Source organism: Sitodiplosis mosellana, unplaced genomic scaffold, assembly GCF_009176505.1.
Source record: "Sitodiplosis mosellana isolate CC-2019 unplaced genomic scaffold, AAFC_SMos_1.0 Smas_scaffold_2, whole genome shotgun sequence".
NCBI lineage: Eukaryota > Metazoa > Arthropoda > Insecta > Diptera > Cecidomyiidae > Sitodiplosis > Sitodiplosis mosellana.
In genome coordinates this window covers 7,286,690-7,310,820 of record NW_022595245.1, presented here as the reverse complement: position 1 = coordinate 7,310,820, position 24,131 = coordinate 7,286,690, and the positions used below count along the sequence as shown (strand labels likewise).

Below are 24,131 nucleotides of genomic sequence, written 5' to 3'. Positions count from 1 at the left end.
GACTGAAGGTGGAGCTGGTGAGGTGAATTCGTATTCGAAATTCAATTGAAATTTCGTAAATGATTTTCTTTTAGTTGCAATCATTTTATTCATTGATTTTTTTATGTTTCAATTACAATTATATTTTGTATTGATACGAAACATGATCTACTAGAATCAAAGCAATTCAGCCTTTTTTTCAAAAATGTTCTAGAAAAACCCAAAAACAGAGCTTCATTTCATTAGCTTTTAATAAGTGAAAACAGAGCATTCTCTCTAATAAAATCATGGTCAATTGAGTGTTGCATTACGCTAATCTCCAGGTTCATTTGAATAATTTCTTCTTTGATGCGAGCAATTGCCTTCTTCAAATTGATCAATGGACTGCCGTCAGACATTGTTTGTCCACGTTGTTCCATTTGCATCTTTATCGATTCATATTCATGATTCAATCGATCGAACAGCTTCTCAAACTCGGCCACTTCCGACTGTGCTTGTTTCAATTGTGTCATTTGATGTGCTTGATCGATGGAGATATTTTTGTATTGCTCTATCATTTGTCGCAGGTCATTGTTCAAATGTTTTTCACGGCTTTCAATCTTGTCCATGGCAAATGTCACGTCGTGCTGAATCTTTTTCAATTGCGATTGAGTGTTGTCTGAGAGCTGAAAGAAACGAAAAAAATAAAATAAAAAAATCCGGTGCAATTTCTTCATTTCGCCACAAAATGCACCAAATGTCAAACAAACCGAGTTGATATTCTCGCGACACACTTTCATTTGATCCCATCGAGCGCGCCAGTCCTTCATATCGGATTTAACGACAATTTTTAGTCTGGGCAACGCTCGTTCCATTTCCATTTTCCACATTTCACCGGTTAGCATACTGCCTTTTTCGGCATTCTCTTCTTTATGTGCCGCCGATAAATCGCGAATTTTCATATTTTCACGCAAATTCAAACGGCCAGCGATGTCAATCTCGTCATCGTCGTCATCATCCAAGTCTTCATCCGAATGGAACATGGCATACTGCTCCTCTTCTACCTTTTCTAAAATAATCTCATTGTTATTCTCCACTATTTCCGCCTTGATGTCATCGTCGGTTTTGATTTCGGGACGTCCCAAATTCGGCCGAGTCACTTTGAGTGCGTGTGTTGCCAAGCAATCCAAAATGAAATGACACACGAAACCAGCTCCTTGCATCAGTTTGTTGCCTGGAAAATCGGTGGATATATCCTGTGGTGGAAATGGATTGAAAGCAAACATTGGCATCAAATTAATTATTTTTTTGTTGGTTTCAACCACAGACTAGTTTTTAACAGAAATGGTTTTTCATGATTTCATTACCAATTCCTGTAGAAGTTGCATGATTTTCGAAACTAGCTGCGTTGGATCCATAAACTCCTCTGGTTGCTCAAAGTCTTTACCCATTTTTCGTGCGCAAAACGCACACAAAGATGTAAACATAAAAAATTGCTCGCCGGGGTTAGTCGAGTTCAAAAAGTAGTATCGACTCAACGGCTTCATTTTCATTTCTTTCAACAGGGTCTCCTCGTAGTTTAAAAGTTTTAGTTTGTCCATCTGAAATGAGCCATTGAATATGAATGAAATGTAATAATTCGCACACGTTTCTACTTCGTTAAATTTAATTTTCTTGCTTTTGATTTCAATCAAATCGAAGTAGTTACCATATCATCCAATTTGTATTGCGAAACAAATCGCATGTAATTCTTTTCCGGCAACTCCTCAATCATTTGGAAGTTTGGCCGCTGCATTTTGGAAATTTATTTCTTTATGACCGTTTCAATGGAGGTAGACGAAATTTAAACGAAAAGTGTTGAAAGGGAATTACGCGAAATAAACAAAATTTCCATGTTATAAAAAAGACTGTTTATGGATTTTGTATCGAGTTGGATAACCATAGCAACCAAGTTGTCGGTCAATGAAGGTTGACACAATACATTCAAAACTGAAATAAACGTTTAGTGTGTTTCTGATAATCCTTTCTTTTTTTTGCCATTTATGCTTCTAAACGATTCTAAAAAATATAAAAGAGGTTGATACAAGTAAAATGCATTGAATGTTTCAATGAAAATGTGAATCATTTGTTTACAATGAGTGAATATTTTCTTCATCCACATATCACATTCGAAATATCCATCATATGAATCAGTCTTAACACCAATAGAACTTACGCGTCACACTTTCAACAGATGGCGTTAGCATCACAATCCGAATGAGTAATGCGAAGCTCGTCAAATTATTGATTTATAAAGTTCAATCAGAAATAAAATGGGAATGATTTATTGAATCGAAATGTTATGACTATTGGATCCACTTAAAAAAGGTTGAGGATTTCTCAATAAAAACAAAAATGCTCTCACGAGCTTAAAATAAATTGTTTCTTGTCGAAAAAAAGCAAAAACTAAGTAGAAAAATACGTATACGTATTGTCAACAGATTGTGTACTGTACATCAGTGAATCGATTCCGAAATCATTGATTGCAATTCTCGGTTTGGAATAAAACAGAGATTGTTATCTCAATGTGTCCTTGGGAGCAAAAAAATGTATCTGTCTCTCCTTCGTTTTCGATTGTACTACCAGAAGGTGAAATAATTTATTGGGCCTAACTGCCTGAGAAGTCCATGATTCAAGAGACGACCAGCTTGTCTGAAATGCGAACACATCACCGAGACACACACACACACACACACAGAGAGAGAGAGAGAGAGAGAGAGAAAGACGAATCATTTCTGTTGTTGAAACAACCGTTTATAATGTTTGTCTTAGTTGATATAACTTCCCGAAAAAAGAGTTCGCACGATAAGCACACGAGCAATTACAATGATCCGCACGAAAAATATATTGCGATAATTAAGTTTATGTGAATTTAATTTTTATTTGGTACAAGTGGAGCAATAAAACCTCAATTTTTTTCCACTTCTCTCTTTTCATTTGTCTATTTTGTGTAGTGTCTTTGTTTTTGCCGACAACAAACGATTACCAAATATGCTAAATACAAATTCAAATTCCACGTCAAAAAAAAGTGTGTTGTCTGTCGTCTGTAATGTTATCTCCGTGCTCTTGGCTAAAAATTTGTCTCAAACATAGATCAACAAAGGCGAATGATAAAAAGGTTCTGGAAACGTGATATAAAATCGTATAACGTGGATTTTCCATTAACAAAATCGTTATTTTCGGTCTCGAACTTGTGTACGAACAATAAAAAATGAATTAACTCTAGCGCCAGATAGATCCGCAAACGAATCATCATAGCAATCATGTAGCAAGCCTCGCGTTGACTTTGATTCCAAATACTAGACAGTGACAAATAAAATTGATTTCATTCGAATCATCACATGAATCAATCACACCGATCAAATGAATTTACCGCCGCTGTTAAAATCACTTTGTCTATTCAGTCATATTTCGTTTCCAATGTCCGCTTATTTGGATCTCATCGTGCTCATTTTATTGTTATTGACCGCAAATAAAATGAAACACACCACTATCGAAAAAAAAAAAAAAATGTAAAATAATCATTGTGAATAATAATTTTTTTTTGCGGCCAGACACATTTCCCATAATATACAAAGTTTAGAGTTGGCGCTTAGCCGAATGATTAAAGGACTGTTAGTCACTTGTCGTAATGTTATTGAGAAATTTTTCTTTGATCGAATTGAGTTCTTAAGTTCTCATGCAATAAAATCAAGTCGGTAAAATTGATGTGAAACCATCCGTCATCCAACCGATTGAGAATCCACGAAAATGGTCGAAATTCTTGAGTTCATTGCGAAACGATTTGGTTGAAAAGTAATTTTGTGGGTTGGATTCATCATCTTCAACGTAATAGAGCATGAACTATGAAAAACGTAATCTCCACTCCCGAAAACAACACACACACACACACACACACTTCACATATATACGCTTTTATGTTCGTGAAATGCGCTCTTGTTTGCTTTGGCTTCTTTTTCTCCACCAAAATAATTCATAAAAATACTTTTTTTTCTTTTTTTTCATATTCTTCCACGTGTTGATGTTGTTTTTTGTTCGTTGTATACTTTTTCTCTCGTCGTCGCACTTTCTGGATCCGTTTGGCTTGGCATTGTTTATTGCACTTAAGCATATTTACCAAGCATAAATAGATGTAAAATAAACAAATAATATAAATTATATTGTTCATTAATTAATGTGGAATATTGACGCGCGCGCGCGCGAACGCTGCCGAAATATCATAAAAAGAAACTCTTCAGCCAGCTAGCGCTGGTTCCAAGTGAGAGCCATAAGTTTTATTACGATGCTCGAAACGTGCAAATGAGAGTGTTCGGTGTGTTACAGTCGGTGACCAATTTGATTGCTGGGTTATTTGGATTCAATAAAATAGACGAACGCGCCTCGCTGCCGAAAAAATAAACCAACACACACAGAAGCGGGTGGATTGGAAATTTAGGGCGCGCTACACAGTGGTAATATGTCTCGAGAAAGAAAGAATAAGAAGCGGCCTGATAAGTCCATCGTGACAATCGGAATCGGAGTGGAATGAAGAGTGGTGCCCGTTTCAGAGCATATAAATTCGATGCAAATGCCACCTCCGCCGACGCGATCACAATGGCTGACCAGTTGATTCCATTTTTACTTGATTTCATTTTCGGCAAACCGAAATTGTTATTACTTTTATTGTTATATGGTGGTGAACAAGAGACACACAAAACTCAACTTGATGGTGTTTCTTTCGTTATTCTGCTGCTACTGACTCTTGCTGTTGCTACTGATTGCGCCACATTGCACAACAAATTTACACTATATTTTGTGTGTTTGTACGCGCTTCTCTCATTGGGCTCAGAATGTTTGCTTTGGACTTGGTTAAATTAGTATTGTTCGGGGCATAATAACAATAAATTTCAATTTTGTGCTATAACTTTTACACTCTTCAAGCGCTCAGTGCTCACAAATGAACACACAATAATTTTTCGTTGGCTCTCAATTTTATTTTAACTTGTGTGTGTTTTTTTATAACTCCCATCAAATGTTGGATGAACTCTTCTGCGCTTGTTGTTTGATATACATGGATACGCACCGACACTCATCGGTGATGCATGAAAATTAGATGCTTCTCGAAAGTGTATAAACACAAGTGAAAAAAAAGTGAAGCACATTTCTATTGCAGTGATTATATTTGCGGAAAATTTTATGCGCAACATTTGGAATTGGTCCAAAGTGCATTTAAAATGGGGCAAAAGTGTGAGTCGCAAGCATGGAATCGTCATCGGATGGATTCTGTGTGTCATAATATAATAACAATAATACATAATTTTTATATGGTTCGTAGTTAAGTGAAGTGTATTGTTTTTTTGCGCTCGCTCAATGAGTATGTTGTTAGTTTTATTTTTCGGGTAAATGCTGAATATCCCCAGTCTATAAATTTAAAAACACATCATGAAATGATACGATCACTGTTGACATAACCATAACAAATGGCAATTTATAAATGCAGACACAATAATAATTTTCCGAGTAAATAAATGAATATAAATTACAAATGACATGCTGTCACTGAACTTCTACCAGCCAGTACACAGCCATACCATATGAAATCACATCCATAACCATTAGAAGAAGAAAAAATGTGGCTAAATTGCACACGGGCGCTGAAATTAAGCTGACAACATCCACAATACGTTAATTTTAATTGCCATTTAACTTCATAATAGTAAATTTTATCGACTTAATGTTTATAAGGCTATATCCAATTATATGAATCTATCGTTCGGTTATTCGCGAATCATTAGTTCGTCGCTATTTTTGAGAATGCAAATTTTTCCTTTCTCATCATCCAATTCGAAGATGATGATGATGCGACAAATTGTGTCGCCGACAATCCCATCGTTGAATACACAGCTTGTCGATCATATCAATTTTTATGGTGGGTAAGATGGCCGCATGCAGAATAAAAAATCATGAGAAACTTGGATGATGAAGAGGTATGCTTAAGCATTGAATACTTCTATACAATGGCCTTTAGTAACCTAACCTCCGGATACCACGTCAAAAAAAGCACGGTCTGAATTCAAGTGAAAAAGAGGGTTAACGCTAATTAGCGATCACATACAGACATCGGAAGATCAACGAACACAAAAAAAAAACGAATATTCCGTCTTATCTGCATTTTGTGCCGTCAACCAGCGTCAGTTTTATTTTATTCTTCGTTTTTTTTCTCTATATATTATACATTAAAATTCTTTTTCTACTTTGCACTTAATTCGTGCGTATAAAAAAAAATGGAGAAAAAAAGAGTATCGGGCATGTTTTGTATTGCTGCCATTTTGAAAAGGCACATAAAAAAATACAGCTGGAGCCATTCTATTCAGAAACCAGTCCGGTTTTTATCGTTCTCGTAATTTTTTTTATATTGCGTTTAATTTCCACATTGAAGTTTTTCCCTTTATTCTGTCGTTGTACTCGTTGATCGCTCTTAAGAAATACACCAAGCACCATTCACCATGCCTTACCTCAAGCTTGCAATTCAGAAAGGCAAAATGCCAATTGTGGATAATTGCATTGGGCATTTGTTTGCATTTTTATAGGCATTTGTAAGTAAATCAAAAATGCCAACCAGTTGTTGTTTGTGTGCTTTTGTTGAGTTCACATTTAAATTTCATCTCATTAAATTATAAAAAATAATGAATTTAACTGTGGATAACAACAAAAACACATATTATAAGCATACGATGGGATTTTAAGTTGCTTTAAATCGCTGCATTGATTTATTGCTATGCATAAGATTTCAGCAATTTTCGTGTATGTGTATCGGTTCTATAGAATCATTTTGCATGGTTTGAGTTGACTTTGAGTTGAGTAGTATTTCGGTTAAACTTGGTGCTTGGGAAATTTACTCTGAATACGGGGATAATTCGGTTATTGTTTTCTCTAAAAGTAATGGGATAGATCTCAGTGCGAATGTGATTAAGATTCACTCCAAAAAATAGCCGAGGATTAAAATCGTAAGCTGATAAACAAATGCACATAAATCACATGCTAATTTTGAGCATACACACAAATCGGCAATGTTCTTTACACTAGCCAATCAGGTCATGTGCTTTTTGTCGTTCGCTATTTGTTTTTCGTTGCCAAAAAAAGAAAAACAAAACAAAAATGTTTAATGAATAAGCGAATAATGAACGAAAAGCACATAAATATAATCTTGTCAAATGTCTCTCAACGATCTCATTGTTTGGTGTTAAACATTTCAGCACCATCTTTTGTGGACGCTTCATTTGAGCAGCGATTTATGCTCGGGTAAATCCAGTGTGCCTGCATTGTCATTGTTGTTCATGACAAAATGCAATGTTGTGAATTTGCCAATACACTTTGACTCGTTGACTACTTCTTTTGTTGCCGTTTGTTCGGTGTAGGCATATATGCCTGCAAATATTTGGGTCGGCAAACTGACAAAAGACGGCTTATGCAAATTTTTTATTGTTTTATTATTTACTGAAATATTTTTAAATGTCGTCTTAATGATTTGAGCACCTTTGGGCAGTAAAACAAAATGAAACGAAAGAAGGAGAGAGATGGAGGGAGAAAGGAAGAAAGGAAAAGAATGGCCGGAGAAAAAATCCAAGCACGCTGATTGATGCTGTTGCTTCGAGTCTTAAGCATCCAATTGCCTCTTTTGGTGCTGGGCAACGAATGCCGAGAAGGAAGAAGGCAGAGCAAGAATGAAAATCCGAAATGAAGGAGAATGCGGACGAACACAGAGAGAGAGAGAGAAACCTTTTTTTTGCGGACCATTATTTTCTGTAATATTTCAATTTAGTTTTATTAGCCCCGCCATAAAACATTTTTTTTCCTTCTTCTTCTGTTGCTGTTCACATGTTTTTTTTTCTGTGTTTTGTTATTTTTACTACGATTTTTCCGTCAATCGTTCGTTAGCCGATTGCCTTGTTCGGGCATTAGAAACGGGGAACGAAAACTTGAGAACGCAGAAGGTAGTTTCCAAATGATGAGCGATTGCTTTTGACGTTCGACCAAAGTAAAATGCTTGATGCTGTGCTCAACAATGCGTTTTGACGGCAGCACAAAACACAAGCAATTGTTTGTTGTTTTCTTTTCGAATCCAAATATTGGGACGCATTCATATTTATCTTCGTTTTGCCGATATGTTTTTTTCTTCGTTCGGTGTGATGTCTCACCGAAGCATAGCAACCACTTTGAACACACGCATAACAACAGCAAAAACAAAACAAAAACCGAGCAGCAAATGAACACGCAAACTGCCATTTTCTTGCATCTGATAACGGTTTGTTATTTCAATGCCTTTGATGTTCCTTGACAAGCATCGGGCAATGCATTCTGTAGCATGTTCCACTTCAATGGCAGCAGCATATACGAGGGAAAAAGGAACGGAAAAGGGCAACTCATAATAAAGATTTGCGTACAAACGTGCATACTTTTCTTTCTTTCTCGCTCTTCCTCCTCATTGCCATCTCCTTAAATGGTGGTGGTGCTGTTGCTGCGCTCATTTAGCGCAAAACACCGAGTTTCAATGCACGATAATAAAGAAATAAAATAAACGAGCTCTACGGAGAGTGCAAAATGTACAGAGAGAGAAAAAAGAACAACACACACACACACGCACACCGAATGAGCAATGGAAAATTCTGTGATGTTTTGCCGCCGACACACGCGAAAAAAAGACCTTGCCGTTGCCATTTGTGTGTGCGTTTCATTGAACAAATGTTTAAATCGTTGCTTGTTTTACCTCATGCCCATCAATGATTTTTGTTTTTGTTTGGAAATTATTCTGGAGAATTTTTGCACTTCGGCAAATACAAGGCAAAGAAACGTAGCGAATGCACACATAGAGGAAAATCCAAAAACTCACATGCATTTGTTGTAATCGGAATCATTTCATAACAACAAACACACATTTATTGGTCTCACGTTGATTTATTTGAGCAGAGAGAAAAAAAGGAAGCGAACGGCACACTCAAATGACCATTTATTATTTTCCGTACAGCGCAACAACAGCAGCGCTACTAGTTCAAAAGAGTTTTTCGCAGAAAACTTTCAAGTAGCCGCGGAAACTTGAAAAGAAGCGCACTACTTTTGGAAACTCGAATAAGCCTTTTGTTAAGTCTAGTCGGAGATTCAGTTTTTTTTTCCCGTTGATTGACCATTTTTCTTTTGGTATGCCGATTCAAAATGCATGATTTGTTTATGTGAAATCATTTTTTGTTCGAATCGCTGAATTCGGATTCAAAGTCATAAAACCACCAAAACAGAATGGTTTGCCCGAGTGCGAAAAGTTTCTCGCACCGAATTTGAATATGAATGGAGCTGTTAATTGCACAAACGTCGGACTTTGACGCGTTTTTTCTCGTTTGGGAAGAGTAAATTCCAACGAAAGATTTTAGCGAACATTCATTTTTGGCTTGTTTTCGAAATGTCGTGGGAAAATGTAAGAAATTACATTCCTCGATTTTGACCGAAGAAGATTTGATCGAATTCAGAGTCAGATTGATATCGGAATTATGTTGAAAACCAAAAGACTTTGTTGACTAAAAGTCACGGTTTTGAAAATCGTCAAAAGAAATGGTTCGTCTTGGAATTAGGGCAAAGGTTCATCACTCAAATAATTGAAATAACTGAATCCAGATTTTCGATTTTGAATCTGGCATTGATTTTTGATTTGAACTCAAAAATAGCCGATATTATGTTAGTTGTTTGCAATGAACTTCTCCGCACCTGAAATAGCTGTAATTTAAATCCATACAGCCTAATCTCATAAACATTTTCTCTTCACACAAAGAAAATCACGGATTTCCGGAAGAAATTACAAGTGAAAAAAAAAATATCATTCAATCTCAGGCGCAATAAAAAAAATGAAAAGAGCATATATATTCATGTCGCAGAACAAACAAACACAAGAAAAGTCGTCCATCTTTGCATTTGTTATTGTATCGTAAGTATATCGCAAAGCCGACGACAAATTGCCGGGTAAATTTATTAATTTTATGAACTTCCATCAATAAAACATCTATTTACTTTTCTGTCCTGACTTCATCAAAAGCTCATTTAGTTCTAGATTTAAAGCCGCCCGTCCATTTCGAAAATAAACATAAAAATCTCTTGAAATGTAATCACGTGCATATAAATCTTACCGAAAATCAAGTAATCAACTGTTTAATTCTGCCCGTAAAACCAGACAATGTACGATGAAATATGTGTATAAATAGGCACTGCCTTATGGCTCACTGCAATGTTGATTGAAGTGTTTGAGCACTCTCGAAGTGAATATTGACAAAAAGAGAGACCAACAACAAAAATAACGATGAAATTAATGAACGATGACGCAAGTTCGGCCGAAAAGCGGGCGCACGTATATTAAACATGTCTTAATTTCATATCAACCCAAATAACTTGAATAAGCCAACGATTCGATTGTATATCATATCGATTTTTTTGGACACTTGAAGTTTTTTGTTTTTCCACCGAATGAACAATCATAAATCATGTATCGTGAAATCGATTTTCGTACGAAAATCCTACATGCGATGCGAATCACGATGAATTATTGAAGAAAGTGATTACAAACTAATCGGAGCGGATCTTATAAATAGACAATGGTATTGAGTTGTGGCCCACAACTTATACCTAAATCGATATTATACCCGAATTTGTTGCCTCGATCCATTTTTCACCATTTTGAAAAAGATTCGGAATTTAGAAAATCCAAATGAGATACAAATTATGAGCAATCAAAGGAAATAAAACAAAAACTGATTTAGTGCTCAATCCGTACGATTGCCGTCGATATACTTTATATGGAGAGCCGGTCTTATATGTGCTTATTGAAATAGAGACGGCTGTAAAAGGATTAGAAAATGATTGGTTGTTTTCTTTTTTTTTTGATTTATTGTTTGCTTGAGAAAAATGCCTTATTGCTCATTTTCTATGTCTAAGTCCACGTACTCCTTCGGATAATCTTGATAATATTATTTAACTTAAATTGCTTAGGCGGCTGAGAGAGCGTGATGATCAAACAGCCATTTTACTGCCTTTTCTCACACTATGACGGCACAACCGAGCCAATTCGATTCATTAGAACAGCCTATCGTTTGTTACGATTATTGTATGTGCGTCGTTCGTTTCTCTCGTCTTCTTTTTTTCCATCTACACATCGTCATCAAAGCGATGGTCAATTTTGATGAAGCCCACATGGAAAAAGTATGGATAAAAACGGTCAAGAAGCATAAAAAATGGTCGGTTCAAAACCGATTAGACGTTTTAATCAAATGAATTTCAAGCGAAACCACATCAAAAAAAACGGCGACGACGGCTCGTTTCGTCAAATGATTTGAAATCGTTGCGCTTATAAAGATGTTGAAGAAGAAATGACGAAAGATGACACGTAGCAATAGATTGTGGTGCTTTGTGCGGCGTTCATTTGAGCAATGTGCTCGACAAATGAAAATTGGTAATCCGTGTGTTGACAGAATGAGTGAGATACAGCGAGAGAGAGAGAGAGAAAGAAAACGACATGCAAATGTCGGTTAAGGATAGCATCGGCTTCGCTTAGACATTGTGTGATTTCCATAAAAGTAGCATAAGGTTATTCATTTGTCATTTATTAAATCGCTGGCTTGGTTGCTCGCGCGCGCGCACGCACCATGGATTGGTGCCGCGTTGACTTTGTGATACCAAAAACCCATTTTGTTGTTAATCACACGCCGCATTTACCCACACACACATTTCTCTCTCACTCTCGCTCACTCGAACTGGTGGACTTTTGTGTTATAGAAAATGTGATACTAAATGACGCTTATTATTTGCGTATGATTTATCGCGTACCTCTCTAATCAAATAGAATTATCAACATTTCATCGTCAAAACGAAATCAAACGACAAATGGCATGGAAGAGCACGGCGGTTGTGTGAGGGAGACGGATATCGCATCAGACTAGACTGAAGAAGAGGAACACTTGAACGTCAACACTCGGAAAGAATTACTTTGAAAATCATCTAAAAGGCTAAGCCGCGCACAATTCCAATTTTCTTCTTTTTTTTTCATTTGAAGTTTACTTTTTTCTTCTCGGATGACGTTTTCGTGTGAATCAATAGTCGGCAAAATGTTTGTTGAGCCGCAAAGAGCCAAAAGAAGAAAAAAAAACACTTCGTCCAAATGTTGGCAACAATAACAAAAAAATATTGGATATGGCAAAGCAAATTTTATTAACGAGGGATTATTATCTAATGCATGGTGTGATATCATCAACGACATGCCTTGCTCAGTTCAATCATTCGTTCCATCAAAAATACCAGCCAGTGCGATCGAAATCATCGCGAATGCTGTGTGCTATGTGTACGCGTTCATTTTGTTGGCCATTGGGATTGGCTACATCATGCAAGCTGAATTCGAAACGCTTCCATATTAACAAATGCCTGTTTAAATACTTCAAATGAACATAAAACAGGCTCCACCCACCGTTTCTACGACTACGCACATGTGTCTTTTGCTCGGCACATATATCGTAGAGCGTCGCGTACATGGAGGAATCGCGCGCTCAAAGAAACTCTACGAAGAGACCCAAAGAGCAGACAAGTTCGGTTTGCATGTGTGCGAACGAACGAACGAAAGAAGGAGTAACACAAAAAAAAACACAACTGAATACAACAGCACATCGTGCCAGTCCCGTGTGGAGGCGAACAACTGTGTCGAGCGCGTCGGTGTATGCGTGCCCTGTGTGTGTGGTGTGGCTTTGTCTGTATAGTCACTCACACCAAGCCATTTCTGTTCAAGTTGCGGTAAATAGGCTTTGACATGAATTGATGCTTATTTGAATTTTACCTGATGCAGCAAAACGGTATCGTCGTTCTGCGAATTGAGTTCAGTTTAGCCGTAAACGTAGACTCAGTCACTGCTGTCACATTGTGCTCTCGCCGCACACACAATCGACACAAAAGTTGAACAGAATAGAGAGAGAAAAAAATCTGTTTGTTGTTTTCTTTTTTCTGAATCCATTCATTTAAACAAGAGCTACAAACGTATAAGCATCATTATTTCCGAATAAAATCACTGGTGATTTCAATTGCATGCAGTGTAGTTTTAGTGTGAAAAAAAATTGATTAAACGACGTAAAAAAACGAACACTTGATGAAAAAAAACAAAATCGTGTGCATATAAATAGAAACATTTCGAGAGATAGTGTTCAAGCAGCGAACAAAACAGTTTGAGTTAACAAAGACAAATATAATTAAAGAAAAAATAATCGAAAAAAAAACAATCAAAATGGTGTCGTTACCGTATCCGTTAGTGTATAGTCAAAAGCATGGATCAAATTTGCCATATTCATCGACAGCACCGGCTTGGCCTTATCCAAATTATACATCACATCATACGCCACATCATCCAAACAATCAATTTATGAATGCGGCACCTACACCGTTTGGCTCTGGTTTGGATTCAGATGCGGCGGCAGCTTCGTTTTATCACCAACATATGTTGACACATTCATCAAGCCCCGACTGGGGACACGATAACTACAATTTATCAACACATAACTCGCAATTTTTCGCCAACGGAATGACACCGCCGTCAAGTTTGCACTTGAGCCCAACGATAAACAGCCATCACAGTTCAAACAGTGGAAATGCAAGCAACGGTGACAATTTGCAAAATGGCTTGCAAAATATTCCACCGTCACCGCCGATCACCGTCAATTCAGCATGCAGCGAAATGTCAAGCCCAGGCATTGGATCAAACGGAGGAAACGGCGGTGTTATTGGCAATGGTGACGCTTCGCCCAGTATGACATCGAATAATAATTTGTCACGACCAAAATCACCGTACGATTGGATGAAAAAACCATCATATCAAAGCCAACCAAATACAGGTACGTAGCTCTAAACGAGCAAATTCTTCTTCTTCTTCTGCCTTTGACAAATTCATTTTGATTATCAAGTACCCGATGTTCGACAAGGAACTTCAAAACGACAAAAAAACATTCAGACAAATAATAACAAAACAAAACTATAAAACGCAACCAAAAATGCTCGCTGTGCCAAACAATTTCAAATTTTTAATGTTCAAAACCGAACTGTTTTGTTGCCCTTTCAATTTTCGAAATCCAAACTGCCTCAATGCGATTGAAATGTCGTGAAAAATCTTAATTTATGACGTTTCAATCTCGTCGAATGAATATTGTTTTACGGAAATTGAAAGGAATGAAAAAAAGACATCAAGATTTAGACATAAAACAATTTTACATTGTTTGGCACAGCGAGCGTTGGAATTGTTACGTTCTCAGTCGCTTTTTATAGTTTTTCTGTAATTGTGTGTATGCATTTTTATCGTTTCTTCGTTTTGAAGTTCTTTGGCGGATATCGGGTACTTGATAAGCCATTACAATTTTCAATGTTTAATTTTCCCGATCGCTACATTTGTGTGTGATACACACTCTGTGTGTGTATGTCTCTTTCTGTGGCAAAACCATCTGACGCACACATTTTCCCGTATGATTGACAGTTGACCTGTTGACTTCATTATTGTCGCTTCTCAATCGTAATAAATCATGGTTCTTTTCATGATTGCATTTTATTACACTTTTTTTTTGTCCAGAATCTTTTTTTTTCTCTATCTCGAAAATAAAACTCCTAATTCTTGATCTCTCTTCTATATTTTCCCATATAAAAATTGGTTAGAAATTGATCAGTCTCATCTAGACGATTATGCATCTTCGATGGAATCGAATGGTATGACATAATCAAACAGTCTTTGTCTTTTATTTTGTTTGGTTCTTGGTTAAAAAAAAAATTTAGTTTGATTTTGAATGCATGCCAGATTTATTTTTGTTAGTAGAATGATATCTCTGTGTGTGATTCTTTTGTTCATGACCAAATCAGATGGAAAATGTGGGCAGGTTTTTATCATATCGCCATTCGTAAATCGAATGCAGGTAGATGCATCGAAAATAACAAAACAGAAATAAAAACAACAACACCATAGAAATGAAGAACGAACGCATGCATTAGTAAAAATGGCCGCTGTAGTAGTGTAATTATGGTTTTTTTTTAATCCAATGCGAATCATTCAATTTAATTTATTTCCGTCTTTCGTGACGGAATTGTAAATAGATTAGGAAAATCTACGGATTAAACAATAAAAATTAGTTGAGTTGTTCTCTTTGTTTTGAATTTGTTGTTGTGCATGAAATGCGAAGGAAGAATTTTTTTTCTTTCTGTCCATTCCTGTTGTTTTTCGAGAAATCGCGTGATTTCATTTGCCTGGAAAGCATATTAAAAGACATCCAGATGGGTATATGCATACGTGATACGGCAGCAGATATCCATCGAATTTATTTAAATTGACATTTTTATTCATGGCTCTCGAGCTCTTTCTCCCATTCACTCTATCAACGAGTTTAATGGAGAAGAAAAAAGTCAATTCGATGCAGCATTTCGTGTCTACACATTTTTCAGGCTGCCATCATTAAAAATAAAATATATACACACGCGAATAGCACGCCCGACTTTTGGTAGGAGTTGCCTCTACTATTATTTATTCCACATTCATTTTATTGAATGATCGCCGAAAGATATACGTGATGTGTATACGGCCCGTCGCATGGAATAGCACAACCAAACCAAGCCAAGAAACTAATTTCACATATTATTTATGTTGGGGAGTATTCTTCTGATTCTTAATTTCCATACATGAAATGGAATGGTTCGCATTGGCACCGCACGCTATAGCACACAAAACGAGCGTGTGTTTGTGTATAAAACAAAAGTTTATATTTATTTTTGTGAAACACGCGCATATGCACAACAAGAGCTGAACATAATTTATCGAAATTATTTCGCTCTTTCTCTCTCACCCATTCTCTTTGCGGCTGTGTGAAGAGAGGAGAAAAAAAATGAGCAAGAAGCACGAAAAAATATACGACTTAAACATAATAATAAATAATTGGATGTTTTTTTTATTGTGGTGCAATAAAAAGAACGAACCAAGAAGAAAACAAGCCGAGAAAATGTGCTCGAATTAAACATTTCTGCTGTGTTTGTGTGTTTAATTTTGTTTTATTCATTTCATTTCATCTGATGCGTGTATTCTCCGAAAATTCGACATAAATTCAATACGCGTTATGATTCGAATTTGTTGGTTAAGCAATCCTATCACCAAAGCACCTTTCCGTTTGAATACAATTCACGCCAAACTGGGCGAGTGAGTATCTGGTGAGTGTGTGTTTAGTATCTGCGAACAATTTAAAGTTCAGTTTTTCTTTCATTTTTTTTTTATTAAGTTCAGCCACATCCAATTAATTTTATAACTCAATATGTGCAAAACGGCATTTACCACGAACAAAACCGTCGAACTGTCCCTAGTGCATAGCTCAACACTATATCGCCTTCGTGTGTCCGTTATTTTATTCATTTAATTGGCGCATTGTTTCGATATTAGAGTGTTGAAAACCATTTACAAAATGGCTTTTTGATCGATGCTCTCCTTTCACTTTCTCCCCCTTTTCTTTGCCTTCTTTAAAATGCAATGTCTTACGAGAATCATTTTCTGACAAAATCTGGTGAATTTTGCACCGAAATAAGACGCCACCTTTCAAATTACTTTCATATTTTTGCCCAATTTCTGTCAGCCCGAACATGAAATACAAACGATCGAATTACAAAACCAAGCGACACACAATTGTGACAGTATCGCCATTCAATGTGAGTATGTAATGTGCGTTAAATGGTTAACAAAATAAACAATAGGATCCGAATTGAATGTTGAATGGGAGATACAAGTACGCACCAGAATAATAACGACACAACCACCACTTGTCTCTTTTTTGACAAAATGTTTACACCGAGAGAGTTTAGTGGTTGGCTGGTGTGAGAGATGATAATGCGTGCCGACAGAAAATCACAATCCTCCAGAGAGCCATTTGTACCACAAGATTTATACATGTGCACGTCTTTTGTGTGGTCGTTTTTTTCTGTGTCTCTCTCTCTCTCTCTCTCTCTCGATGCTGCTGCTTCATGCATTCCGGCCCTTTGCTACTCGTTTTTGTTTCGTTTTGTGTCACTTTTTCGGGGACGACTACTACGAATACCAAATGGCTCGATCTACATACCCAATGCGATACGTTTCTTCTCTCTGGAAAAAAGTTCAGATCTTTGCCAAAGTTTTTTTTTTTCTTCTTCACGAAACTAACAAATATCGATGGCAAAACGTCTGGAATAAAAACTTTTCCTGTAACTTTTTCTAGTTAACATGAACAAAATCTCGAGACAATTAAATCGCAACATTTAAACAGGCCCATTCTACGCATTTGTTGACTCGAACAGTGCCTGTTTATTCAGTGCCATATCATTGCATTTTCGGGACACTCGTTCATCCCATGTTGTTTTGTTGCGTGAGGCATACGGAATAATGGTGTGGCATGAAATATGAAAATTGCTTAATTTTAGATAATTTCACTCCAGAGACGAATTTTTGGTTGTCTTCCGAGAGAGTGAATCAAGCCTCCTTCATTTTGGCCCATATTTTGTTTGCGCATCACATTTTTTCTTGTCAAGCACTCTCAATTATTATAATCGTTATTGTTATTAACAAGGGCAAGTTGCAATTAATTTATGCGCAGTCAGTACCATGCGTTGTGCCCTCCTGTTTTCTACACGGAACTAGATTGGCAACAGATGCGTTCGTTATCAACTGAATGAAGCAGTGATACAGTTTAGAGTAAGATCAATGAAAACCCGAATGATGAACCGATGATTTCCTCATTCCAAATTGACTACAAGCGTCTAAGTGGAAAATTAAACAATGCAACGAATTTGTTCCTCGATTTAATTCCACTCAATGCTCGGTTGTGTTAATTAAATTGTTATATATTCGGTTTTGTTTGCTTTACTACTGCACTACGCACTGCGTTTCAGATTTGTTCTCTTTTTTTATTTAAAAGTAAACATGAGTCGGACTCGCGTCGGCATTGTTACGCAGTGAGAATTTTGTTGATGCGTTTTCTTCTTCTTCTTCATTGTCTTGTCGAGAGTTCGAACGAAACTCTCGTGAAACGTGTTGATTTTTTCAAGTAGAAATCGTTGCTATTGATTTCGTTGAGAAAATGTTTTTTCTCCAACCCTCGATCTTATTTCGGATGCAGACACTTCACGTCTACCTGCATTGAAAATTCATGCAAATGAAGGATAAAACCATAAAATTCTAAATATGCATAATCTCATTTTGATGTTCTGACTCTTGTAAACAGAAAATCCGCTCGCTTAAAAATTACCTGAAATTAGAGTCAATTGTTTGCCATTTTACCGGCTGACTTTTGATGATGTTTTGCATCCTACATGAAATGCGGCAAAAATTAAACACGATTTTTTATTTTTCGTTCGAATGTTTATGGCCTTTTGTTTATGCCATAAAATTTGTATGGAAAAACAGCACAAGACTATCGAACAATCGAAGAAGAAGGCAAATAGAAAAGGAATCGAACGAAGGCAATGTAAAAAAGATGGTTTTATGACTGCTGCTACAGCAGTCCTGTCGAATGTGCCAAAGTTCTATAGTCGACCCTCAGAAGAAACGGAAAAAGAGAGGCGATGATCATAACAAATTCATATTTGAGCCGAAAAAATTGAGATATCTGCATTTGTTTTACGACAAGGACACCAACCAACCCAATTGCTAACAACAATGCCATTTTGTTGCCGTGTCGCAAATGTAAAATAACAAAAATTTAATTGTTTTGAAAACTCATATCCAATTGCTGTTTGGGTATTCTCTTCCGTTTTCTCTCTCTTCTCAACATCTTTATTTATTTGTAGTCTTTTTTTCGGTGTTGTGTAAATAACACGCATTCAAAACGTTTGAAAAACATATATATTTTTGAATGTAACAAAGCCGCCGAAAAGTAGCGTGCATGCTGTGCAACAGACCAGCGACCACAATGAAAATCAAAACGGAAGCTCATGTGATGTGTGGTCACTTTCATGTCGAATCATTGTTGTGACAGTTTTGTGTGTGATTAAAATGGCAGATTCTTGAAATGAAACTAAGCGAGACACAAAAACAAATATGAAGATATTGTTAAAAAAATGGAACTGCATACAAAATTGAGTATAAAAATGAATCTTAATGGCGTTTGTCGGCTCAATAAAGCGATAAACACCACAGAATGCTTGCTCACCGATGCACACAGACGCAAATCCAAAAAGATACATACAAACACTTTATCTCGTGTGTTTTTTCACGTTTAAAAACACATCAAATAGAGCAAGAGTGATTAATCTACGTCACGTCTTATTTTGTTTTTTGTCGTATACTTGAAATTCGTTGGCTTATTTGGCTAAGGATTTGAGCAGAGAAGAAACATGGAAAAAAAAGACAAATTTGAAATCATTTCCATCATGATTTCTGGTGAACGACAGAACAAGCACATGGCTACATCAGAAAAAAAAGGGAACAAAAATAGAGGAACACTCTGTGCCACGAAAAAAGTACATAAAATCGTTCGCGCAAACACACACGCACCGGAGAGAAGAGAGAAAAAACAGTATGGAAGAATGTGATTGATAACGATCGCGATAAACAGAACGTTGCGATAAGATTTTCAATGTGTGTTGTACACCTTCGGTGGTAACCTTTCGAATATCAAATGGAACGTGAAACATGGAAACGAAATATACGCGCGGTCATGACACAAGCTATTACAATATATAGCAAATAAATGTGCTATTTAACCGTTCATTTCCTTTATCTTTCGTTTCTTTTTTTTTTGTATCCAGATGCTTGTATGCATATTCATATTTAGAATTGCGTGCGTATTGACTTAGCGCTGAATAAGATTTAGAGTATTTTCTGCAAACAAAAGCGATTTGCACTTTTTATTTTGCCAAACAAATTATTCAGAAGTTTTGACTCAAAACATCACAGTTTCAATTGAAATTTCAATTAGGCGACCATTAAGAAAACCACATTGTCTGCTATGGACAAAATCGATAAAACGCAGACGATTTCATGATAGATTTGCGTTCGTTTTCGGTAAAAAAAAAGTCATTATTTTCATCCAAAAAATTTCGTCAGTAAAACGTAGCTGTCAAAGTTGTTTCGTCCATGTTATCTAGTTTGCTCAATGTAATATCTGTTTTTACCCGCACCATCAATCGCAATCATTGACGTTTAATTACAAATTGTGTGAAAAAATAATAAAAGAAAGAAGAAGAAGAAAAAATGATTGCTATTTTCATTGCGCCATTTTGGTGTGTTCGAATTCTATCGTCTGGTATTTACCCCGTCTTTATCGCAATGTTTGTTCACACTCATTTGATGAAGACATGAAATGATCTAGCAAAAATGTCTATTTTTTTTAATTCGCCACGTATTTTCTTCTCTTGTGTTTCTTTTTCTCGTGTGTTTTCTTCTCTTTTCGTTGCTCTGCCAGATACATTATTTATTCAATCCCGTTTTATCCGTTTGTGGTGACTTTGATCGTTGTTTGATGTTTGATATAAGCAAAATTGTGACAAAATACAATGTTGTTGGTTCATTTTTTTTTCATGGCGTTTTGTTAATGGAATTCATTTACAAGAATTTTCAAACGTCGCTTGGACTTTTGTTTTGTGTCACATCGCCGTTTATAATCAATAGCGACATATGTATGTAGAATGTAGTATAGGAGTGGCAATTGAGCCGAAACAACAACGGAGAAGAAGAAGAAGAAAATGGTCAAGAGCCCAAAATGTTGGGAAATGTGTGTCCATACGAAGCAATTAACACGGTCATAAATTATCCGCGCCCACGGTCAAAATGGATTCACGAAAACCAACGAATACATCGGTTCGGCCAATCAGCGTGGCGGGATGGGGCAATTGTGTTCATGCTGTGCCCGTGCATTTCGTTGATTAATTACTGCATCTGCCAGCCAACGAACCAAACGACTTTCATAGAGAAAAAATAAAAATTGAAGCCAAAAACACAAAGTTGAGGACAAAAGGGCGACCAATGATAACGATTTTCTCACATTTGTTTTATTGTTCCTACCTTTTTCGGGATAATTTTCAAAAAACACGCAGACGCTAACTAATTCGGATTATATCAGCATTTTTTTTTTCATTCAATCCATCATTTTCAGTTAAAATCGAAATAACATTTTATTTATGACTTATTCAAAAGGGCCAACCGATTGGTTTTTATTTGCCCCAACAATTGAATCGAACGAACGCGCGATGCTGCATTCGTGAATAAAAATAGAAACTTTTTTTGTTCAACAAATAGATACCAAAATCTGTGTTGTGAACGCGTTTTTTGTGTGTGTCTCTATTTATGACATTTTTTTTATCTGTTTTCCATTTACATACACATATTTTATGAATTTTATGACATTGACGACTTTATCGTACAGGTACTTTAATGTTTGTATATACACTAAACGCTATAAACGGCAATGTGTGATGAATGCTTTGTGTGAATTTGAATTTAAATTCCACAATTCTTCATTTTTTTCTGTATCTATCGTTCCTCTTATGATTTGGTGAGAGATTATGTTTTTCTTGTTTCATATCCAAAGATCTTTATCTCAAAAGGCTTTAGAATGTTTGCATGAACATTTTGAGCATGATCTGTATAGAATCAGTCATTTTAAAAAGCATATCTGCATGATTTGGTTTTAATTTATTTTTTTCCTCAAATTTTTTTTGTTGACATTCAACTAACGTACGTTTGTTTTAATTTGCAGGAAAAACCCGTACAAAGGACAAATACCGTGTGGTTTATACCGATTATCAACGTTTGGAACTCGAAAAAGAATATCACATGTCACATTACATAACGATTCGCCGAAAATCGGAGCTGGCCCAATCGTTGCAATTGTCGGAGCGTCAGGTGAAAATATGGTTCCAAAATCGTCGTGCAAAGGATCGCAAGCAAACGAAAAAGCGTGATGGACCCGTGATGGGAAGCGGTGGAATTTTAACGAATGGACTCAATTCAAATGTTAGCCTCTCGTTGCAACACCATCACGGCATGGGCAATGGTCCGTCAAGCCTTGGTGCCAGTTCAATGTACGGTTCACTCGATATCAAGCCGAAATTGGAGCCAGGTCTTTTGCCGCCTAGCCATCATTCGCACAACTATGGGCATTTGCATCAGGCACATGCTTCTCATCCAATGCATCACCTAAGCACAATGGGCATGAATCTATTGCACCAAAGTCACATGCATCATCATCATTCAGCAGCATCAGCCTTACCACCAACACCAATTTCATCATCGCCGGCCACAAGTATCCAATCTCAGGCACACTTATCCTCTTAAATGATTCTTTGTTTTTTTTATCTATCACACAATCGTCAACACAGAGAGAGGAACAAACGTCATGCGATATTTGTTAATTGAATGTTGTTGATTTTAAGTAACGAAATTCAAAAGTTGAACAAAAAAAAAATTGTTATTTTAAAATCCTAAAAAATAGAGATAAAAAATGATGTCCGTTCCATAGTCCACTAGTTTGAAAACTTCGATGATATCTCTTTGATTTCATCGAAATGAAAGGAATGATTTTTAGCATTTAATCACGTTTTTTTTTTCCTTTTTTTAATCTTAAAATCTTTCGATTAACACAGTGTTTTTTCTATTAAGTTTCATTATTTTTTTTTATTTTGTAACAGTTAACAATTTATGTTTCAAAATCGAAGTGCATTATTGAATTTAATACGGAATGAAACACATCAATTCTGTGTGTGCATATTTCGCTATTCACCACATTTTTGTTTGGTGAACAAAAAAATATCGATTTCTTGTTTGAAAGAAGAAAAAAAACATTAAATGCAATGAACAAAAAAAAACCTGTAAACGACAAAGGCCAGGGGTTAAAGACGTGGAATCGAAACAAAACCGACCACATCATAATTTTTTTTCTAGCAATTAGCATAAATGTGAAAAGCAGAAATTAAACTTCTTCATTTAAACTACTTTGTTTCTTTTTGAATAAAAACAAAACAAAAAATAAACTTGATAGAATAATAAAACTTAAGTGCAATTATGTAGAAAGCAGTAGAGTGTGCAACAACAACAACAAAAGAATAACTCACAAACAATATGAGATAAGGATATATATGAAAACTAAATAATTAACCAGCAAAATGTTTTGAGAATGTTCAAAATCCGAACGTATGTTGATTCACTTGAATCACAATTAAGCGCAATTTAATCACATACTTGAAATAATTAGGATTTGTATGGAATAAGACACATTGAGCATGTAAAATGTGTAAGAAATGATTGTAAATTGCCATTAGATTGGCTCATTTTTTTGATTGTATACAACGAACAGACACATGAATTGGCAACACGAAACTCAACATGTGCTACAAATTCACAAAAGGCACACCAACACCTTGGCTTGCTTGCTTTTAGATTTGGCACCATTTCCATTTTGGTTCACCGTGACTGTACAATTACATTTTAGCAAAATATATGAATAAATCGAAGAAAAAAAAATTCAATTGCATGTAAACTATCCAATGAAAATTCATAGAAAATCAAATAAAACAATAAAGAAAAGAAATCTCACCGAATTTTTCATTCAGAATTTTTTTTTCATAAACTTTTTTTCTCTTCTGAACAAGTCATCCAGGTTCGTTTAGGTTTGTCACTGACCATTCATCAATATGCAAACGAGTGAGATACTTTCATTTGTATACTAGAATTGCATAACTTAATTCTCCTGCATGTCTGAGGTATATACAACGCTTCTTATGCTTTGCAGCTAAATTATTATGACAATTGTAGTGTCTTGACTTGAAAGTCAATTATAAAAAGAGACATAATTACAATTTTTCCACGTTGGAATCTATTCAAATTGTAGTGGAACTTATTTATTGCCATTGATTTATTGGGAATTCATGAAAATATTTTTGAACGCATCGCTGAAACTTGGAAATAGCTTTGAGACATTGTAAAGCGATGAACAATATTACTCCTAAAGTTATTATGTCAACAAATCAAAGTATATGCGGCTTACGTGAACCCAATAAACTCATTCAAATCACGTCGAAATTATTTATAGATTTCAAAAAAATGACTTCCAATTTGATCCATTCTCATGGAACTTCGTAAATTGGTCCTAAACACGAATTTCTTT

At 35.9% G+C, this 24,131-nt stretch overlaps 2 protein-coding genes across 2 annotated transcripts; one reads left to right on the top strand and one right to left on the bottom strand.

The window, feature by feature from the left end:
- Positions 1-217: 217 nt before the first annotated feature.
- On the bottom strand, positions 218-2,285 carry LOC129565223 (intraflagellar transport protein 57 homolog). The gene is made up of 5 exons (XM_055439812.1): positions 2,174-2,285; positions 1,667-2,016; positions 1,326-1,559; positions 729-1,214; positions 218-644 (listed from the first exon to the last, which is right to left on the bottom strand). Exons 2-5 carry the CDS (start codon positions 1,751-1,753, stop codon positions 222-224), a joined length of 1,230 nt encoding a protein of 409 aa, XP_055295787.1. The 5' UTR covers positions 1,754-2,016; positions 2,174-2,285; the 3' UTR covers positions 218-221.
- Positions 2,286-12,791: 10,506 nt separating this feature from the next.
- LOC129565222 (homeotic protein caudal) lies at positions 12,792-23,555 on the top strand. The gene is made up of 2 exons (XM_055439811.1): positions 12,792-13,877; positions 21,726-23,555. Exons 1-2 carry the CDS (start codon positions 13,274-13,276, stop codon positions 22,301-22,303), a joined length of 1,182 nt encoding a protein of 393 aa, XP_055295786.1. The 5' UTR covers positions 12,792-13,273; the 3' UTR covers positions 22,304-23,555.
- The last annotated feature ends 576 nt before the right edge of the window (positions 23,556-24,131 follow it).